The sequence below is a fragment of the Parasteatoda tepidariorum genome, chromosome 1, assembly GCF_982258835.1.
Source record: "Parasteatoda tepidariorum strain Cologne lab strain chromosome 1, Ptep-v5.0, whole genome shotgun sequence".
Lineage (NCBI taxonomy): Eukaryota > Metazoa > Arthropoda > Arachnida > Araneae > Theridiidae > Parasteatoda > Parasteatoda tepidariorum.
Window position 1 is genome coordinate 39,905,751 of NC_141755.1, and position 20,385 is coordinate 39,926,135.

General features: G+C 28.1%; 1 protein-coding gene across 1 annotated transcript in view; it reads right to left on the bottom strand.

Moving 5' to 3' along the window:
• Window positions 1-654: 654 nt before the first annotated feature.
• Window positions 655-20,385, bottom strand: part of LOC107453593 (transportin-3) — a 45,714-nt gene continuing 25,983 nt past the window's right edge. The window contains exons 17-25 of the mRNA XM_016070470.4: window positions 15,502-15,593; window positions 14,825-14,910; window positions 14,467-14,668; window positions 9,719-9,835; window positions 7,273-7,367; window positions 5,602-5,770; window positions 4,688-4,864; window positions 2,373-2,485; window positions 655-2,231 (exon numbers count right to left, since the gene is read on the bottom strand). Coding sequence (XP_015925956.1) covers window positions 2,171-2,231; window positions 2,373-2,485; window positions 4,688-4,864; window positions 5,602-5,770; window positions 7,273-7,367; window positions 9,719-9,835; window positions 14,467-14,668; window positions 14,825-14,910; window positions 15,502-15,593 — 1,112 coding nt within the window. The 3' untranslated portion in view covers window positions 655-2,170. The remainder of the gene's footprint in view (window positions 2,232-2,372; window positions 2,486-4,687; window positions 4,865-5,601; window positions 5,771-7,272; window positions 7,368-9,718; window positions 9,836-14,466; window positions 14,669-14,824; window positions 14,911-15,501; window positions 15,594-20,385) is intronic.

The window sequence follows — 20,385 nt, forward strand, 5'->3', positions numbered from 1 at the left end:
AAATTCAAATATTTTTTAAATGGGGAAAAACATATTCTAAGCAATAAACTACTTTTTTATTATACAGTGTTACATGAACTGATCAATAATAAGTCTAAAATAGACTCTACTGAAAGATAAATTTAAATATATTTTCTAAAAAAAGTTGAACTAAGCATCTATAGTAATTTTCCATACAATAATTGGAAAATATTATACTAAATATTTTGTGAATCATTTATTAGTTTCATGTTTTTTCTTTCTCTCACAAACATACATAAAATATTAGTAAAAAATTAATTTGTACTACTACGAACATAATAAATAATATGATATGCAGACAATATAATGGAATTGTAAGTCCCACAGTAAAAAACATTTTGAGGTTATCTTGCAATGTCATTTTGCATATTTTGCTAATTTTTTTTCCAGATTTTTTTCTTTAAATATTTACACTTTAGTGTCAAAATTTTGCAGGTAGAAAAATATGTGTAACAAATTTATTTTTTTAAAATCATTTTTTTTAAGAATTATGGAAAAAATCTTAAGAGACACACTTATATAGTATTAAATTAAAAGTTTTCCAGCATGAAAACTAGTGGCTTAATTGCTATTACTACCCAATTCATATTTTTGAGTTCGTTGAAGACTTCATCTAAAATTAGACAACTATAATTTGATAAAATAAGCATTTATTCTTGCTTGTAACTATTTATATTAACAAGTAACAATAAAAACTTGAACTAGTTTTGTTTAATGTAAATGAATTTTTTGAGGAAAAAATAAATAAATACTAGACTTTTCCATTGCAATAATTCAGTACAGAGATAAATTAATTTGCAGATTTGCACTATTTGATGAGTATCATACATAAAGTATATTATAACCTGTCATAGAATTTAAATTATTAAATCAATATATTCTACCAACAATATCAACTTTAAAAGAAGAAAAAAAAAATCTAACTGAAACAGTGAGGTAGATGACTTAAATCTAAATGTAATACACAAAAGTATAATGATGAATAAAAAAATAGAATTAATTTGCTATAAAAAATAATTTCCAACAACACAATTCAAATTAATTTCAAAACACAAAATAATATTCCACTTTAAAATGACAAATTTAAAAGCAGTGAAATATTTAATATTAAAAACATGAATAAATAGATGTTTTCAGATTAGAGTTTAAAATTTACAGCAATTACCCTAACAACAAAAGAAAAACACACAAGTAAACTTTTTTTATCAAATATGCTTGTGTAAAATTTGATTTAAAAGAAAAACTTTTGAATCAAATATATTTATCAGTATAATAAAAAAAAAATAATTTTCATTAAAAATATTAGCATATTCTTTTTATTGTGAATGTATGAAATTACTATTTTTTTTTTTTTTTTACAAACTGCATGGAAAACTTTAAATGGTTTAAAATTCATAGATAGCTGAATGCTACAAAATCAATTAGAAAGCTACACGCATTCAGTAAGGACTTAACAATTTAGGAATTAATTAATTGTCGACAAAAAAATAAAATTTGATGTAACAACTCAACAAAAGTATAATTGGCAGTCCTTGTCAAATGCAATTTCAACAACCATATTCCTCAAATAAAAAGAAAAAAAAAACAAATACGAGTGAGTGTCTCCCATCACAGATATAAGATCACTGAAAATTCATACAACATTCTTAAATATGTTTTCATTATTTGCACAAGACGGAAAGAGGTTGATGACTTTAGTCAATAGTTATGGAAGAATCAAACTGAAACCTGTCATGAATTGCAAGTCCAAGCGAGAAATGTGATTGAAAATAAGTTTGGACAATATATTTCAGCAGCATCTTACCCAAGAAGATCATGAAGAATTTTAAAATAATTATGGAGGCAGAAATGGGAGAAATCTAATGAAAGAGCATATTTAATGAATATCCACATGGGAAGACGTTGTAAGAACTGAATAAGCTCATTACGTGAAGCACAATCACTGTCCTGTCCAATAGTATTTTTTTTATATAAAAAACGAAAAATAGCAATGATCCTTTTAAAGCCATGAAGTGCAGAAAAATTTACAAGCACAGTCAGAGTAAGAGTTTTAACTTTTTATGGATCACCACTAAGATATATGAGCATTTGTTTGAAACAATCACTTATTACAGTGACTAGTAAAAACATGACTGCATCTCACACAACATTATCTGTACAGCCTAGCAAATTCACGAACTACTGACTGCACATTCTTCATATGCTCAGCACTGAAATAAAAATAATAAAATTAATACAAAAATTAAATATACTTTTTTTACAATCATCATTTAGGTGTCTTTCATATACATTAAAATTCAGAATTAAACAGCAAAGGTTGGAAATCACAAAATACATTTCATGTGACTTACTTGACAATATTTTTATGGAATTCTTGTAGTTGGTCAGGAGTTGCAGTGATGGTGCCACCACTGCTTTGGGTGGGAAGCAATCTCAAAGCACTTTCAAGCCATACTTTGACCATCTAAATTTAGAACATTTGAAATAAATACATTATATACACTAGAGAATATTTATAATAAGAGTTATTACAAGGAACTGAATCCCAAACTAAGTTAAGTGGAATGTACAGAGCAGAAAAAAAAAAAAGGATCAACCTCAATAACTTTTGATCTAATGATCAGATCTTTATGTTCTAGGATTTAATCTTAATGGCTAATTAATAGGGCAAAATATACTAATTAATAGGGACAGAGGATATAGTTTGGTTAGGAGAGTGCTCCAAAGTTTGGGCAACTTAATGTTAATTTAATTTTCTGGTGTATTACGTTATATCTTGAGAACTTTTTAAATCAAAATGAAAATTTTTCGCACATAGTAATAAAATTCATTTATCAAAAGATAATTCAATGCAAAAAATTACCTTTATTAAATATTTAGCATTTTTTTAAAAATAATAGTAAAAAAAAAATTGAATCGTAAGGCATACAATTATTCGCATCATTCTAAAGAACATAATTTTACATGGCAAAATAAAAAATTTGGGCAAAATCAGTTGAATAGTGATTTAAAAGAAACAGTACCAATTTTAAGTAAACCAGAAGTAAACTCATTTTTTATTTTAAAAGAAGTCTTCACTGACTTATTTCTGACCATTTTAAAATATTCACATGTACTTAGATCATGCTATTATTTAATCCAATTATAATTTAATTCGTTTGTTTATTCAAATGGAAAGCATGATGTAACAATGGATAGCAATAGTTGGTGACATTGTTTCCTTCCACTTAGTAAATGACTCAACTATTTTAAATTTTTTTCGTAGGTTTAGCAAATGATTCAGCTTCATTTCAATATAATTTTCTGCTTCGAAATTTGAAAATTTTCGTACTTATGATGTTCTCTTCTCAAAAATTGGTTTATTGGAAGGTAATTTTTGCTTATTTTATTCAGAATTTAATTTTTAATTAACTTTCATGTTCAGAGATGATTTATGAAGAGAAAAAATCTTATTATTTGGAAAAGACTAAACTATTTTCATGATTTGTCCTGAATTTTTGTACCATGCCAGGATACTAAAAAATATATCACATGTAAAGACTTTGATTCAAAGGCACCTGAAACATTTAATTTTTGCCTTATTTTAATAGTTTAGAAAGTACATTTAGGTTAGGGGTGCACGTTTTCGAGTGAAGGGCCTCTTGCACAGTAGGTAGATAAAGGAAGGGCCATGCGCATATTTAGTCACGTTAGCAGCAAATATGATTTCTTTTATATAAATATTTCTATTCTAAGTACTAAATATTTTTATCCGTTAGCTTAATACCATATTTGCAGAAAATTAAATACTTTTTTTAATTATTTGAATTTATTTTTTTTTTTTTTTAAAAAAAAGATACAATTTTGTTAAAAACTTTTCCCATTTTTCCCCTTGCCTGCCGTCCCCCCCCCCACATTCCTTTTTTTCTCTCTAAAATGTTTTACACTCCATGCAGGGACCAATTCTCAGTGATAAAAGAATGACTTTTTGTTTTAAAAAATGGAACTGAAAAAACGTTCCTATAAACTATATTGATGTTGAAAAATTAAGGACTTTTAAAAACATTGTACCAAAATTAAGCACTTTTAAGGGTCCTTATTTTCCAAAATAAAAATTAAGCAGTTTTTAAGGACTGTTTTAAGTTTTGGGAGCCTTGCATAGATAAGAAAATCAATCAATGTACTTTTACTATACTGATTAATTTCTTATTTTTACTATACTGATTAATTTCTCTTAGACCAAAAAAAAAAAAAAAAAAAAAAACCAATCATTTCTTAAGAATATAAATTTATATCACTTTTAATATGACTGTAGAATATTACAGATTCTGCTTTCATTAACTATATATCTGCTTTCATTAACCTTTTCTCAATAACAAATGTAAAACTATTTCCAACATATAAATAAACATATTCATAAATTTCAGGTTAAATTATAACTGTTTGTTATTTCGCAGTTTTAAAATGTTACTACTTACTGAGCTCTTAAACTGGGTTATTTATTCTCTTACTAGGAATAATGAGAAAATTTAATATTGTAGGTTTTTTATATAATAATTAGAAAACATTTTTCAAAGCCTGTTTAAAAATAAAAAAAAAATTTCAAAGAATGTTTTTTTTCCCCCTTAAAATGTCATCTAAAAAACACAAAGCAGTTATAGAAACACAATCAAATAAAATAACTCACCTCTTTATCATAGAGAACTAAATCATATAAAACATCTGCAACGTTGGACAACATGTAAGTGGGTAGACTGAAAATACAGGCTTGCATTAGAGTATTCATTAAATTTTGCCCTTGTTCATTCAGAAGAGCTTTTGTCAGGGCTCTTCTTTGGTGAAATGAGGTTGCATCCTGCGTTCCCTAAAATTTGACAAAACAACTCTTGATTATCATTATTAGAACATTAAATAATTACTTAAAAGTAAAATAGAAAAAGGAAACACAAATATCAATACAGAATAGTGAGACAAAGTACAACTAACATCAAGAGCAGTAATAAGAAACTTAAATGCTTTAAATCAAATACAAGCAGCTAATACGATGTCAAAAGAGTATATTGACATCGTTAGTAAGCTCAATATGTTAATATGGCTTCTATTATTTTATTTACATGTATTCTTCAATACAAAAGTCTTCTTTTTTGTTAAAATACCAGAGCTGACTTTTTACTCGTGGAAACTAGTTTTTGTCTTGACAGTGGCAGTTTTTAATAGTACTAGGCAATCGGTTATGTAAACTAAAAAACGTAACTTTATGTCAATGTAAAAACTTGATATAATTATTATTAATTAATAATTTAATATAAAAAAATGCTAAATTACAAGACCGAAATTTAGGAAGTAAAGCAATTGAATTAGTCATTGTTAAAATTGTTCTGATTTGAATTTTAGCCTTGTAATCTCTTAACTCATACAAAAAATTTAAAACAAGTTGTTAATCTAGTTTTTTTAAAGCTTAACATCATTTTATTTGAAATAAAAAAGGAAAGAAGATAAGAATAAAATGGCCAACAAAACTAAAATAAATCTGTACTGTTACCAGCTATAAATGTATAAAACAAATGCTTTTAAATTTCAATGATAAATGCTTGAACTTACTTGCTTACTAGATTCCTGTACTCTAGCACCCTTAACAAAATCATGGAAAAATTTGGCTACAGATGTATTAGCATCTTTGTGGTCTAAGGTAATAGCGTGAATAGCACACTGGAGAATTGGTTTCATTATTGGACATTGAAGAATTGCTATAGGACACCACTGGAGGAATCTAATAAAAGTAAAGGAACAGGATAATGAAAAATACTAAAGGCAAGCTTTAAAATATTAGTGATAAAAAAAACTAAACATTTTCAGTTTCAACACATTAAAATATTCCAAGAACCATTTATGGTTGAGGAAAAATTGGTTAGTCTGATGTCATTAAATATTATCAGGTTTTGGCATTTTTTTTCTTCAAATTATTTTACATTTTCTTTTCTCGTGTTTTGTAACTTTAAAAATGTAGAAAGAGTACATGGCTTGCAATAATTAAGACAGAGCCACATGGGATCAAGAGCTAAATGGCAGAGTAAAAAAAAAAAGAAGCAATAATCTGTAATTTTCAGATAGGGCCTTGTTCATTACATACGTTATAAACGTTTAGATCGATTCACAAAAGTGTAGGCCATATTTTAAAAAATCAACTTTGGTTGCCACAACTTAAAAAGTATAAAAGAAAATTTAGCAAAAATCATGATGTAAAAAATAATTATAATTAATTAGAGACCATTTAAACTAATGTTTACAAATATAACCTAGATAAGAATATTTCAAGAAATAATTGAATACTTAGAAATTTTCTTTGTCAACAGTCAAGATCACCAGAAAGATTCAACAAACAAAACAAAAATATTAGGAAATTTAAGAAACAAGTTCACCCTGAATCACATAAACATTAAAATTTTCTTGAGAACTAGAATGCGTTTTTTTGGTATTTGAAAGAAAAAATGATACCTAAATAATAAGAGAGTTTTCACAAACCTGGGCACTTATCTCCTTGGAAAAAATACACCCACGTAATACTAATCAAAAGAAAAAGGACAAAAAAAAAAAACAAAAAAAAAACTGGGCAATTTTAAAGGTTACTTCACACACACACACATACATACATATGTTGTTGTTTTCAATGCCACTTTCCAATATCAGCAAACCTGCTTGGCAACACCAAGCAAATTTAAGGCAGCGGGTATGTTTCATGTTTTTCAGTGGTGCCATCGTCAGCCTCATACATCTCACAGAGCATTTATTGTGCGGATCCATTCATACATCTACAGATTAAAATTTTTTACCAGAATCAGAGAACGATCAATCTCCAATTCAGTACCCCCTGTGGCATAATTTGTTATGGGCACAAGGAAGACAGTGTGACCAAACAGATGCAGCATGCACCAGTCACCACCTACTACATTGGCAGTCTTCAACCGATGAGGATCAAACCCACAATCTCTTGGACACGGTCCCAACGCCCTACCAACCAGGCTATCCCAGCCATATATATATATATATATATATATATATATATATATATATATATATATATATATATATAAATATATATATATTACACACCCATTAACATGAACTATACATTAATTATTAGGCACAAAAATAATTCTATTGACAATGACCAACCCACAAATCTTTTACCATAATGAATAATAAAATGAAAAACAAATAATTAAATACATAAACCCGACAAAAAGACTATCATTTATCAAGCATAATACATACCTTGTGCATAATCGAAACAAATCATCTACTGTGTCAGGATAACTTCTCAAGCCATCGATTTTTTCTAACAATGCAAAAGTGGGACCACAAAATGCCTGAAAGAGAGAGAAGGATAAATAAATAAATAAAACTTTAAAAACATTTCATTCATAAAATATATTAATAACCTTACTTTTTTACTGCGCTAATTAATGTGATATGGTAGGGAAGAGTAAAAAATTCAAATAAAGACTGCTTTACATGTTTTAATTTCATAAACGTTAATAAGGTTTCTTTGCATGAAGCAAAGTAGGAGTTGAAAGGCAATATCACAAGATTAATTAGTAACATAATAAATCGGAAACATTATTAGTTTAAAGCCTTGTATTTTGAATTATAATTAAAAACATAATAATGACAAAGAATAATATTAAGAAGAGATTATAAGCAAACATTACTGTTAAATAAGAAATATAGAAAAAAGTTACAAAATAATAAAGTTATAACTTTTATTAATTACATGCTTACAGACTTTGGAAATGCAAGAAATGGTAAGATCACAATAATTTTCTTATGATATATAGTAAATGATGTATAGTTTTATCATAGAATTGAGACTTCTAAAACCCAGAATTTTCTTTACTCCCTGACCGGGAGAAAAAGAGAGAATATTTTAAAAAACTACATGGAAATCCGTAGCAATAACTGTTGAAAAAACGAATAGAAAAACTGCAGGGATTTACAATAATATCGTAATGAATTGAGCATGTCAAAAAAAAAAAAGTTTACTGAAACATACAGTTTGAAATACTATTGTACTATTAAAGACATTGCTATTTTAAAAATTCTGTAGCAAATCCTACAAAAAAAAAGATCAATAAATTCATGTTAACCTATAGTATTATCAATGCAAACACAGTATGGCCTTAAAAACTTATTACTCAAATACAACTCATATGCTAAATTAAAAACATTGTTATGATAAAAAAAACTAGAGTTGGTCAAAACAAGATTATTGCATGTGACAGGGGGCAAAGCCATATATAAACATCTTTAAGCACTCAAAAAAAAAAAAAAAAAAAAAAAAAAAAAAAAAGAAGCATTATAGACATAAATAATTTTCAAAGACTTTACATGATCATAATAAAATAACTAGTTTCTGGCAAAGAACTTTTTTCCTGAATATATTAGCCACCATTAAAAATCAAAAGATTTTTTGGTTTGACTTCAGAGGTTCAGGTTACAAAATGAAGCCTGAAATGAAAATAACTTGCAAAATGCAGTAGAGTTGTATTTGAGAGTGCTAGAATCTCACCAAACCAATCTCTGTAGAAGCACACGCATCAAACATGTAAAATGATTGGCGCTTGCATACACTAAGGACCGAAGGTATGCCAAAATGGATTTTGGTTGAATGAATTGTGAAAAAGTTAAATAGAACAATGTGAAAACCTCATTTTTAAAAACGATATATTAAGCACTTTTTAAAATCTCCGATGGAAGAAGCACCTTTATGCACTTTTTAAAAACGCCACGCACCATGATGTGATTAGAAATTTGTGTGTTAGAATAATATTCTATTAAAAATTTAAAAACTATGAAGAAAAGAGTTGCTATGAATGTCAAAAACTGAAAAACATGACACGATTTTATCATCGTGAATTCAGATCTTGAAAATAAAGAGAGAGAGAGAGAAAAAAAAAAAGGTTTAGAAATTCCTGTGTTGCAATATCATATCTAAATATCAAGATTTTAAAAAACACTAGAAAAATTATAGAGTTAATGAAATGAGAAAAAAACTATGAGGGTTTACGATGGAATCAAACACAATTTTTTTTTTAAATTTTAATTTTCGTCCAGTAACTTAATCATATTCAATGGCTTAAAACTAAAATTAGGAATTTTTTGAAATCCCAACTTTAAAAAACCCTTGAGTAATCCAGAATTTTGCAGTTATGCTATATATATGTTACAGGCAAAGTTTGAAATCAGGCATTCTATAGTATGACCAATGTATGAAACGATTCATATTTTACACATTTTCTAGGCACTCTAGTGAATACTAATTGAGAGGCTGACATCTTCTCACTTGGTATTTGATATAATGCCTAGGAAATGTTTATATTACCTAGGAAATATTTATATTTCCTTACGTATTTTGAATTAATTTTTTTTAATGGCACTTTTATTATTTTTTTAGAATAACATTTGCAATTTTGAGGAATGCACACCATTTATATAATTGCAGTATCAGAATAATTTTTCATACTATGGATAAATAGCATTTGTCCTTTTAAAGAATGTCCAGGTATTATATAAAATGTTCAGGAAAAGTGAGTAATAATTTGATACGGTGTTTAAAAAACATTTGGCATTGTATACAATAAATACTTTGTTGGTAAGTATACATAATAATTGCACATGAAATTAGTTAATAGTATTTTCAAAACTGAAAAATTATAAGTACTTGTAACATATCTATTAATCCTGGTACACAACCAGGATCAGAAGCATATTCATCAACTAGAACACTTCCCAAATATAAAAAACAGGAATGATGATAGACTTGATATATCTGTACCATCTATAATAAAAGAAAAATAATAATTATAAGAAAGTCAAATAACTGCCTACATTGTTAAAAAAAATTAAAACACGCACACAACAATGCTCATTGTTACATGAATAAAAAAAAATGCAACCTATGGCCCATGGGCCAAAAGTGGCGACTGGAAATCTTTGATCCGAATCATGAAGAACTGTCATGAGTATTAATAAAAATATGTAATAGAATTTTTTTTCAGCCTCGTTCTGATCTAATTTTGGTCTTTCTTCTTCAGTTTTGGATTACATCTATTCCATTTTGTAAATCTTGTACATGGCAATGGGTTTAATGCTTCAGTTGATATGCAATCTCTAATTAATTTTTGAAAGTACAATTTTTTTTCTTGAGAGCTCTGAGTGTTAGCTCTAGCTTTTTCCTAACTTTCAAATGCGGCTGTTTTCCCCATATTGTTCAAGGGAAGAGCAGCGAGCAGCAGGGAAATTTCAGCACAGTGTCACGAAAGGGCTTTGAAATTAATTTCTTTTTAAACATTCCCATATATAATAGTAAAATGTATCAAGAAAATTTTCCAAAATTTTTTAGTTAATCAAAATAATTCTCCAGAAGAGAGAGCCTTTAGAAATTCCCTCCATTAGACTTGACTAGTTGTGACCAGAAATTTTCAAATCTATTAAATATTTTGCAAAAACTATTAAAAGGATGCTATTGAAGTCCCCCCCACTTGTGTTAGAAAACTGAACCATAGAATTTATCGGTGGTTGAATATAAGTTTCTTTGCTGATAACTTATTTCACTAAGTCTAGATCTGAAAAAAAAAAAAAAAAAAAATCAAATTTCAATTTTTTGAAATATTCCTTGTTTTATCAAACTATATAAACTAATTTATAAAAAATATTTGGCTCTTTGATGTCAAATATAGCTAGATATTGGGTTATCCTGATCATGTGAGGTTACTTTTTTTCTAAGGGTTCACTAAAAACCAGCTGCATGTAGCTGAATTTTCAAAATTTTTAGATAAAAATTTTGTAAAATATTGTTTTGTTACATGCCTAGAGTTTCAATAGAAATATAGCTATCTCTTGACCTTCTTTATTCCATTTTTTGAAGAGCAAGAGAAAATTCTTTCTTTAGTTCTTTCATTTTCTGTTTTTTTTCTTCTGGTTTACTTTCTTTTGTTCTTTAACATTTCTATAAGTACTGTTTATATAGATATGGCAAATAACTGAGAAAAATATGGACAATTAATTGAAACTAATATATTGTAAATGATACATCATGGATATTACATAAATCAACAAATGACACTCTTCAGCATAAAACATCGTCATTTAACGTAAACAGGAAGAAAAAAAAATCAGGCCGTGATAGCCTGGTTGGCAGGGCACTGGATTCACGTTCATGAGAACAAGAGTTCGAATTCAGCCGGCCAAAGATTCCCTGTGTAGTAAATGCTGACTGGTGCATGTTAAATCTGCAGATCACAAAGTCTTCCATGTTCCCATAACAAATTATACCTTTGGGGGTACGGAATTGGAGAGTAATCATTCTCCAGGGTTCCCACTCTTTCAACAAAGCAAAAATTAAGGACTTTTTTTAAAAAAAATTTAAGGACCATAAAAATAGTATGATTGTTTATCATCGAATAAATATATACCTCCAGTGACAATGCCAATTATTTAACTTTCTTGAAAAAAAATCAATAAAAAAAAAACAATTTTATAATAAATTGTTTTAATAATTGTTTCAGGGCTCGCCAAAGTAAGAACCAGACAATTTTTGCAAACCCGGGTTGGGTTCTTTTAAAACATTTTCAGATTGTTAAAGATTAACGACATCTATAAAAATTATCTGTATTCCTTTTTTAATCATTTTATAGAAATTGAATTGTAAAATTAGGTGCAGAAATATATTAAAAAAAGAGTAGATAAAGAAATTTTGAAAAAATATTGAAAAAATTATTAAAACTTTTTATATTTCGCTACTAGACATGCACGACATACATATTCAGCTATGGGCCAATCTTGGTAAATATTCAATTATGCCAAAAAAATTATTTTTCTCTATTAACAAAATGTTTCATTTATAAGGGTATATAGTAATTAAAAAAAAATTAATACTAAGAAGTTGAATTAGTATTATGCATGAGAGTAGTTTTCTTAACTATGTCATGTCAAATTAAGTCCTACTTTAAATAAAAACGGGTCATACTAATATCTAAGCACCTTGAATCATTCCAATTTTTTTCTTCAGGCTTAACTTATTATATATATTTCTTAAATTCACTGCAATAAATATTTTTATAAAATTTTTATAGAATAAAAATACAATTATGTTTAAGATTTATAATTTTCAAACTATAATGTTCTAAATATGTTTTTTAATAGTTCTCGGTGGAACATATTAATAATAGGTTCTAAAATGATTTTTCAAAGGTATCAATGTATTCCTATGGTTAGAAAATTGGTAAGGTTACTTAATTAACAAATCTTTATAAATTATCTATTTTTTCATAATTTATGGACATTTACTTGTAATATTTCTTTATCATCCTGTATAATTCTTAATATTATTCTCTAATATTATTATGATTTGATATTTTATTTTTATGGTGAATTAATAGTTTTTAAAAAATCTATTGAAAAATTTTATGAAAAACATATTGAAAGTAATGTGTAACTTAACCATTTTGAAATTATTCCTCAACAGCAACTGTGTTATTTTTACTTTTAAGATGAGCTTTACAATTATTTCCAGCCAAAACTGACATTAGGAATTTTTTTTAATATTACTAAACAATCTGACGAAAAAAATTTACTAATTTTAAAGCAACCAAAAGTTGAATAGAAACTTTAAAAAAAATATAAAAAAGAAAAAAAAGAAACAGTATATTAAGTTGCAATGCTAACTGAGAAAAATGATTATTAAAATCTAAATTTGAATTTTATTCCAATAGACATTAATAACAAAAAGTTTGGGATCTTTTAATTGAGTAGATTTAAATTTGTATGGAACAATCTGCTTATACTGAAGAAACAAAAAGAATAACAATCTAACTGCGTAACAATCTAAAACTTTAAAAAAAAAAAAATTTACATTGCAGCAAAACAAGTTATAAATAGTTACCTAACATGTAACTTTCTTGTTAGGAGCAAATCATGCATTATTTAGTACACAAAATTAAAAATTTAAAATATTTTTGAAAAAACTTGAGGTTTTTCTTCAAAAACTCAATAAATCTCAGGAATATAAAATCTAGGTGGGATGGGATTTTTTAAAACCTGCTTATTACATATCTGTCTAATTTTTAGTACAATCATGAATTTTGAAAAATTTTGCTGCTTCTTATAAATTTACAGTTACTTATTACGCTTTGAAATATTATACAAATTTATTTAATTCTTCCAAGATTTTTGGAAATAATTTTCGTTACAGATTCTAGTTCAAAACTTTTTTTTCTTCTCATACTTCTTTTCTCACGGTTTTAGTTTATTCCTATTAGCAGATGCATTACCAATAGAACTGAATTTCTTGAATTCTGTCAATTTTGAAGGTCAGTGTGGGTCTCCCTTAGAACTGCCCTCCCCCCCCCCAAAAAAAAGCACCATCTATTCCATCTGCAGTATTTCCCTTGTCCACACTCTACTCTTTTCTTTTAGAATGTCACTCTTCTCATCGAGGATCATTCAAGGCAAAAGGCAGAATATATTAATGAAAGAACCAATATATTAATAAAAAGACATGCTTTCTTCTCCTTGCCTCACACACATCTCTTCTTGTCTCTCTAAAATGCTTTACTCTCCGTGCATGATCTAATTCTAGGTGATAAAAGAACAACTTTTTGTTTTAAAACATTGAACTGAAAAATTGTTCCAATCAATGCTGAAAAATTAAGCACTTTTAAGAACCTTGTACCAAAACTAAGTACTTTTAAGGGCCCTTATTTTCCAAAATAAAAGTTAAGCAGTTTTTAAGGACTTTTTAAGACCGTGGGAACCCTGTTCTCTGGTTCATGTTAAAATTACGATCTGTGGATGAATGAAAGGATGTACGGGTCCGCCCTATAAACGGGTGTGACTTGTGGATGTGGCAGAATTTCTTGGCCATATATGGCGCCACTAGAAAACAAGAAAAATCACACCCCTTGCTTTAATGGCCTATAATGACAACAACAACAACAGTGAAAAAATCATCAGAAGCTTTTGTGCTTTCCTCCTCCAGTATAGATTTTTTATTTTTTGGTTTGAGCAATTCTTCCGTACTACAGCTCTGAAAATTAACAGTCTTTATTCTGTATGTTTATATGAAATGTTAAAAGATTCAAAATTCAAATTCGTAACAAAAAAATTTTTAAACATCTTTTAGTGCGCATTTATTTGATGCTGAATGAGACAAAAATTTATAACTTTATTGAGAAAATTTCTTGCAACAAATAAAAAAAGTTAAATGCACTTTCTTCGAATGAAGTCAAATTTCCAATAAATTTAATAAATGAAGTAAAGCAATGCATGTCATTTTATTTGAGGTCTCAATAAGTAAAATACCAAAAATCAATATTATTTCTAAACTTGAAAATAAAAGAGTCTTGACAAAGACAACTTGAAATGAAAAGAATCATTAAAACAGAGCAATAAATATAAGATAGAAATTACCTGTGTCACTAAAGGTTCCAAAAGTGAAGCTGACTGTTTGCCCACACATCTCACCACAAACCGAACACAGCGGCAACACCTCTCCATTATTCTTACATCTGCTTGATATTTGCTACAAGTTTCAGATAAAAGTGGCCATATTTTTTCTACAACTGGCTGGCATGGATGTTGCTGCCCATTTGTAAGGGAAGGTGTTATATTTCTAAAAATGAATACATTTTAAATGGAATTTCATGCAGAAAAGACATTCAAAATATAAAAATAAGAATTTAAAAACAAGGACTTCTTGTCTTTAACAAAAGAATATTTTGATGAGAAAATATTCGGGAAATGTATAAGCGATAAAAAGATATACTACCTAAATATTGCAGCTAATCTATCTAACCAGATGGCAGGATCTGCTTTTGTCCCTTCTTTAATATTTTCTTTATCATCTTTTATTAACTAAAATGAAAAATGAATATGGTGAGTATTCTGGAGCTATGTAACAAACAATAACTTCATGGATCACAAAAATAGTTCAAAAATTAATATTAATATTGCACGCATAATCTTGAGTTTATCTGCAACTGATTAAAAAAAAAAAGTCTTCAAAATAATCTTATGGTTAAAATAGTTATTTTTATTTAATTACTAAACAAATATAAGATGTACAATTACTTAGTATTATTTAGCAGTCAATTCTAAACACATAGACAATTCTTTTTAAAGAAATTAAACTGCTCTCGATGGTCAAAATATTGAATGAAGGACTTTTAAGAAAAAGAAAAATGAATCAGAATTTTAAGTATAACCCAGTCACACAAAAGAACATTAATTTAATAGCCCATTCTAAATTGATAGAACAGAATATAAAATGCGACACTAGTTCAGATATTTTTACCCATTCTTATGATTAAAATTTCTGACCAAATGTTTCGACAAAAAAACACAGAAAAAGAAAATAATTCTGGCAAAAACAAAAATTTTGAAAATGCTCAAAAAGATTTTCAATATTTTAATAAAGAAAATAGTACAGATTTTATCAACACTTACCAGAGATAACGGTAAAGTTTGAGTTTGGCAAAGTTCCATTAAACCTTCAGTAATTTTATCGTGTGGCAATTGACCAAGGATAAGAGCAGTTCCTAGAACATAAAATTTGCAATGTAATGAAAATATAATTGCCTTATTCCAATTGTAAGAAAAACACAAATTGAGAGTTTTAATTAGAATTAGAAACAATTAACTTTTGTAAGATCATAATAGTATTGGAAGTTCAAAAATAATAACATACCCTCCAACTTTGCCTACCTAGCCATCAGTAGCACTCGCGCAACACACATTTACAGCATCCCGCAATATTTGCTATGCTCATATTGATACTTAATTATATTCACTTATAATTTCAAAATGCAGTTGATAAATATAAGAAAATAGATTTTGAAACAAGCGTAAAATGTTAATTCACATTGAGAAATTTAAAAAAAAATTAAAATGCCATAGACTTTTAAAAAATCATGTTATTTAGATAGTACAATTTTAATTCACATACAGGAAGGTACACTTTTCCAAGGATATAAAATTATTAAATTGCAAATGAAAGTTTATTGTACATTTATACAAATTTCAAAGAAAAATAATATAACATCTCAGTAAAATGCAAAAAGTGAACTCTTCACAACTTTTTCTCTACATTCACTCAATTGTTACCAAAATTTTTTTTACTTATTTTATTTAGGAAGGTCAGATTCTAAGATGTTTCCTATTAAATATTTTTTACACCAAATTTTAAAGCAATTAAATCTAGAAAACAATTTAATACCAATTTATTGAAAGAAAAATGGATTATATAAATGAGTTTCTTCCTAATAAAACTTTCAGAATTAGAAAACAATATTTAAAAACTTATATCATCTAAAGCTTACACATTAAAATTTATTCTTTAAGAGGAATGAATTTGTATAGACATTAACCAATAGCTAAACTGTTTCAAATCTTTGAATTATTTATTATAATTAAGAAGTAGAAGCATTAATTAAGAAATCTAATCTATAAGCAAATCTGATTTTAATTAAAAAATACCCTTAATTACAGAAACACAGTATCTAAACCGCTTTATGCTTTTTCAGTGATGAATAACAAGTATTTTTTGCTCTTTTTAACTGATCCTCAGTAAATTGTGCATTGTAACAAACTCCCATGCTTAATTTAGTGATCAGAATCGATTCTAATGTTTTGGTACTCAGACTCGAGCGATTATCAGTTTGATTTATACGAATCTCACACATATCTCTTTATTCCATTGTCATCCTTTAACTGGCTAATTTTATGCCATGCCTCATCTGCTCTGGTATAATTTAAAATTTCAGAAGGAAAATTGTCTGCCTGATAAAAGGCAAATTCTAACTCAAGTTGATCAATGTCAATACCACAATTAAACAAATCATAAAAATACTTAAGAGATGCAAAATTTGCATTCTGCCTCTTCAAAATGTTTGCCACAGAAGCATGCTTAAGAAAATCATCTTCTAAAGGAAACTTTTTGAGAATATATTCACATGCAGTGGCAAAAAACTTTCGCACTGCCAAAAAGAACTCAGTTGTATCTTCTGGCATCAGATCACTCAAAATAGATCTAGCACTTGATCCTATTATAAGAGACTCATCAGGTTTTTGATATTTAGGTTTCTGAAATTTCACTTGTAACAGAGAAGACTTGGATTTGCTTATGGTAGAAGGCGAAACAAATCGTACAAGAAGTTCATAATATAAGCTCATTAAATCATCATACAAAGTATGGATAGAAGGTTGCTCTTTTTGCAGGGCAACATTTACCTTGGTGAATACAGGCAATATCGATGTAACAAAAACACAATATATCTTTGTTTTGTTTGATTTAAGTAACTCTTCTATTTTTTCTGAGCTAGCATTCTCTTTAACATCAGACTGTGAAAAAAAAATTAGCAATGGGTCCCACTGCTCAACTAGTCTCTTTAGAGAATTTTCGAAACTTAACCACCGAGTTGAAACATGTTTTAAAATCTTGTGAAGTTTCACATCACATTCTATCTGACAGTTTTTAAATTCATACTTTCTTTTACTACTCTTTTCAAGGTAGTAAAAAACTTTTATCGCCAAATTCTCCACATCAACGGGCAATGATGCTGTAGCTTTTTGAGCTGCTAGATGAACCAAATGACAAGGGCATCCAATGAATTTTATATTTGGTTGCCTCTGTTTTATATAGCTCAAAACACCTTTATTACATCCAGCCATTGTGTTAGCATTATCAGAACTGAATGCTATGCAACTCTCCCACTTCAGTCGATATTTTTTAAACTCTCCATCAAGAAGTTCAAAAATTCCCTCACCAGTGTTGTTAGTTGATTCAGATAAAGAAACCAGTGATGATACGATTTGTCCTTTTTCTTCATCATAATAATTAAAAATTAAAGATATAGCTTTTTATCTAATATGTCATTGCTTCCGTCAGTGGAAAGAGAAAATAATGATGTTCTGAGCTTACTTAGAGTACTCTCTCTTATCCCCTCAGCAGTGGAAACAGTTATTGCCTGGGTCTTGGTATGTCCACACCCATACTTTTTTGCAATGTCGGAATCTGGGAACATTTTTTTAAATAAGGCGCCAGAATGATCGGAAGCAGATAGAGAAATATTGTGCTCAATTAAAAACCGTACGAACAATACTTCAGCTTTAATCACACCATTTCCTTCAAATTTTGAAGAATAAAAATTGTTAATAGGTTGCTGATGCACCTGTGCTTTTGCAGTAGCACAATGTTTAGGACCGATCACGTGTCTGTGACAATCATCCAGTCCACCGTGGACAATAGAGAATTCCGAATTACAAATAGTGCATTTCGCAAAGCCTTCTTTTCCCGATACTAAACAAGGAAACTTTTTAATATATTCCTCTCTAAACTTTTGATTATTCTTCCTCTTCTTTCGTAATCCATCCTCATTAGAAACTTCCCGATCCTGATTAGATCTTTTCAAATAACGATCTATCACAATGAAATTTAATAATAAATACACAGCTTAAAAACTAACGCGATAAAAGCTGGATGAAAAATAATCTAAAATTTCAAACAAAAACGTATCATTCTTTCAACTTCGGAGCAGCAAAATTCAAAGTTGTTTTCAAAATTTGTTATTGAAGTCACTTCACTTCACAAGGTGTAAAGCAAAAAACTAACGCAGTTTCTCAAAGAACAGCTGCTTTCAGGCAGATTACAATGGCGCCGCCAATGAGTAACCCTTCATAATCACGTGGTTTCTCCCGACCAAGGCTAACAACTCATGACGTCATTTTCGGCGATACGCAATCAGTGACGTCACCACGATTGAAAGACGACAACAGCGGAAGCGGATAGATCGGATAGGCGCTTTTGTTTAATCCGTAGTATTTTACTATTTACCCGTAGCTCCGTAGTTTACCTCCAATTTCCATAGCAACTACGGAAATTCCGTAGCAGTTGGAGGGTATATAATAAGCAAAACCAATAGATCTAATACATTAACATAAATTATATCCTTAAACCGTTTTTGTTACAATATAATTAAAGTACAAACTAAATAAAAGAAATTAACTATTTAGTCTGAAGTGGATAAAAATAATTACTTTTTTTAATTATTTAATATTCTCATTTCCGTAGTAAAAAGTTACATATTAAATTCGAATTTTAGAAATTTTAATTCATTATTTGCCGGGCAAATTAAAAATTTCACAGAGAAAAATATTACTAGCATTTGTAATTTATAATCAGTCATCTAAACCTTGTAAATATTTACCTGTTTTGGCACAGATCAGGACTTTGCTCTAACATGAATTTGTCATACACAATCGGCAAATATTAATTTGATGCACACATGTCTGAGTTGTTTAATTAAACATTTTCACCAGAGAAGAATTTACAGTTAAAAGTTATATATTAGATGAAAGAAGTAAAAAAGGCCCATGTTCAATAGCCTAAAAATTCCCACTCAGTTTGCAAAAAAAAAATTCCCTGACTTTTCCAGGTAAATTTCAATGAAAATTGAGACCATATTCTCATCAGAAAACTTTGGTTCTTTTATTTGTTTTGTGAAATATTAGATTTTGTGCGTAAAAAAAATATTAAATGAGGATAGGAACATTTTAGTTTGTGTAAAATTTTTATAAAAAATAATGTAATAGATGTAAGAATTATTTAACTCGAATCTCAGTAACTGATTACTGTTAATGACAATTTTAAGACTGGTTATTTTCCAGGTATGATATAGGAATACTCAAGGTTTTTGTCAGAAAATTGCAACTTTCCCAGACAATTCCAGGTTTTCCCTGCTCTCCCTGACCCGTGGTAACTCTGTAGATCACTTGATAATAATAACATTGATAACTTGAATTATTTGTTGTAGCCATTTAAAATGAGCAACCACTTGCATTTCATAATTATTTTAAACATTTGGTATCTTTATCATGATCTAAAATTGTGGCTCTTTGATAAACTAATGTTTAAGATCTAAAGTATTGATTAGCATTTATTTTAACAATTTGACTACACAATAATATGGTCGAAAATGTAATTCTCAGCTGAAAATTGTACATTTATTTCTTTGATGACAACACAAAGAATAATTATTTGTGCTTAGCATACTTATATAGGAAGATTCCAATTGCAAAATGTCATTAATGAACAAAAATAAATTCAAGAAAAAATATTTTTTAATATATAAGCCATGTTAGTTGATATGGAAAAATTAAATATAACTTAATTCACATTCCAATGAAATCAACATGTTTCTCTTAACTGACATTGAACAATAAATTTAAAAGAAAAACGAAGATAACCTTGCAGGCTAATTTCACACATTTCTACAATATTAGGGTCGATAAGCAAATCTATAGGAAAATAATTCATTACAAGTTTATATTCTA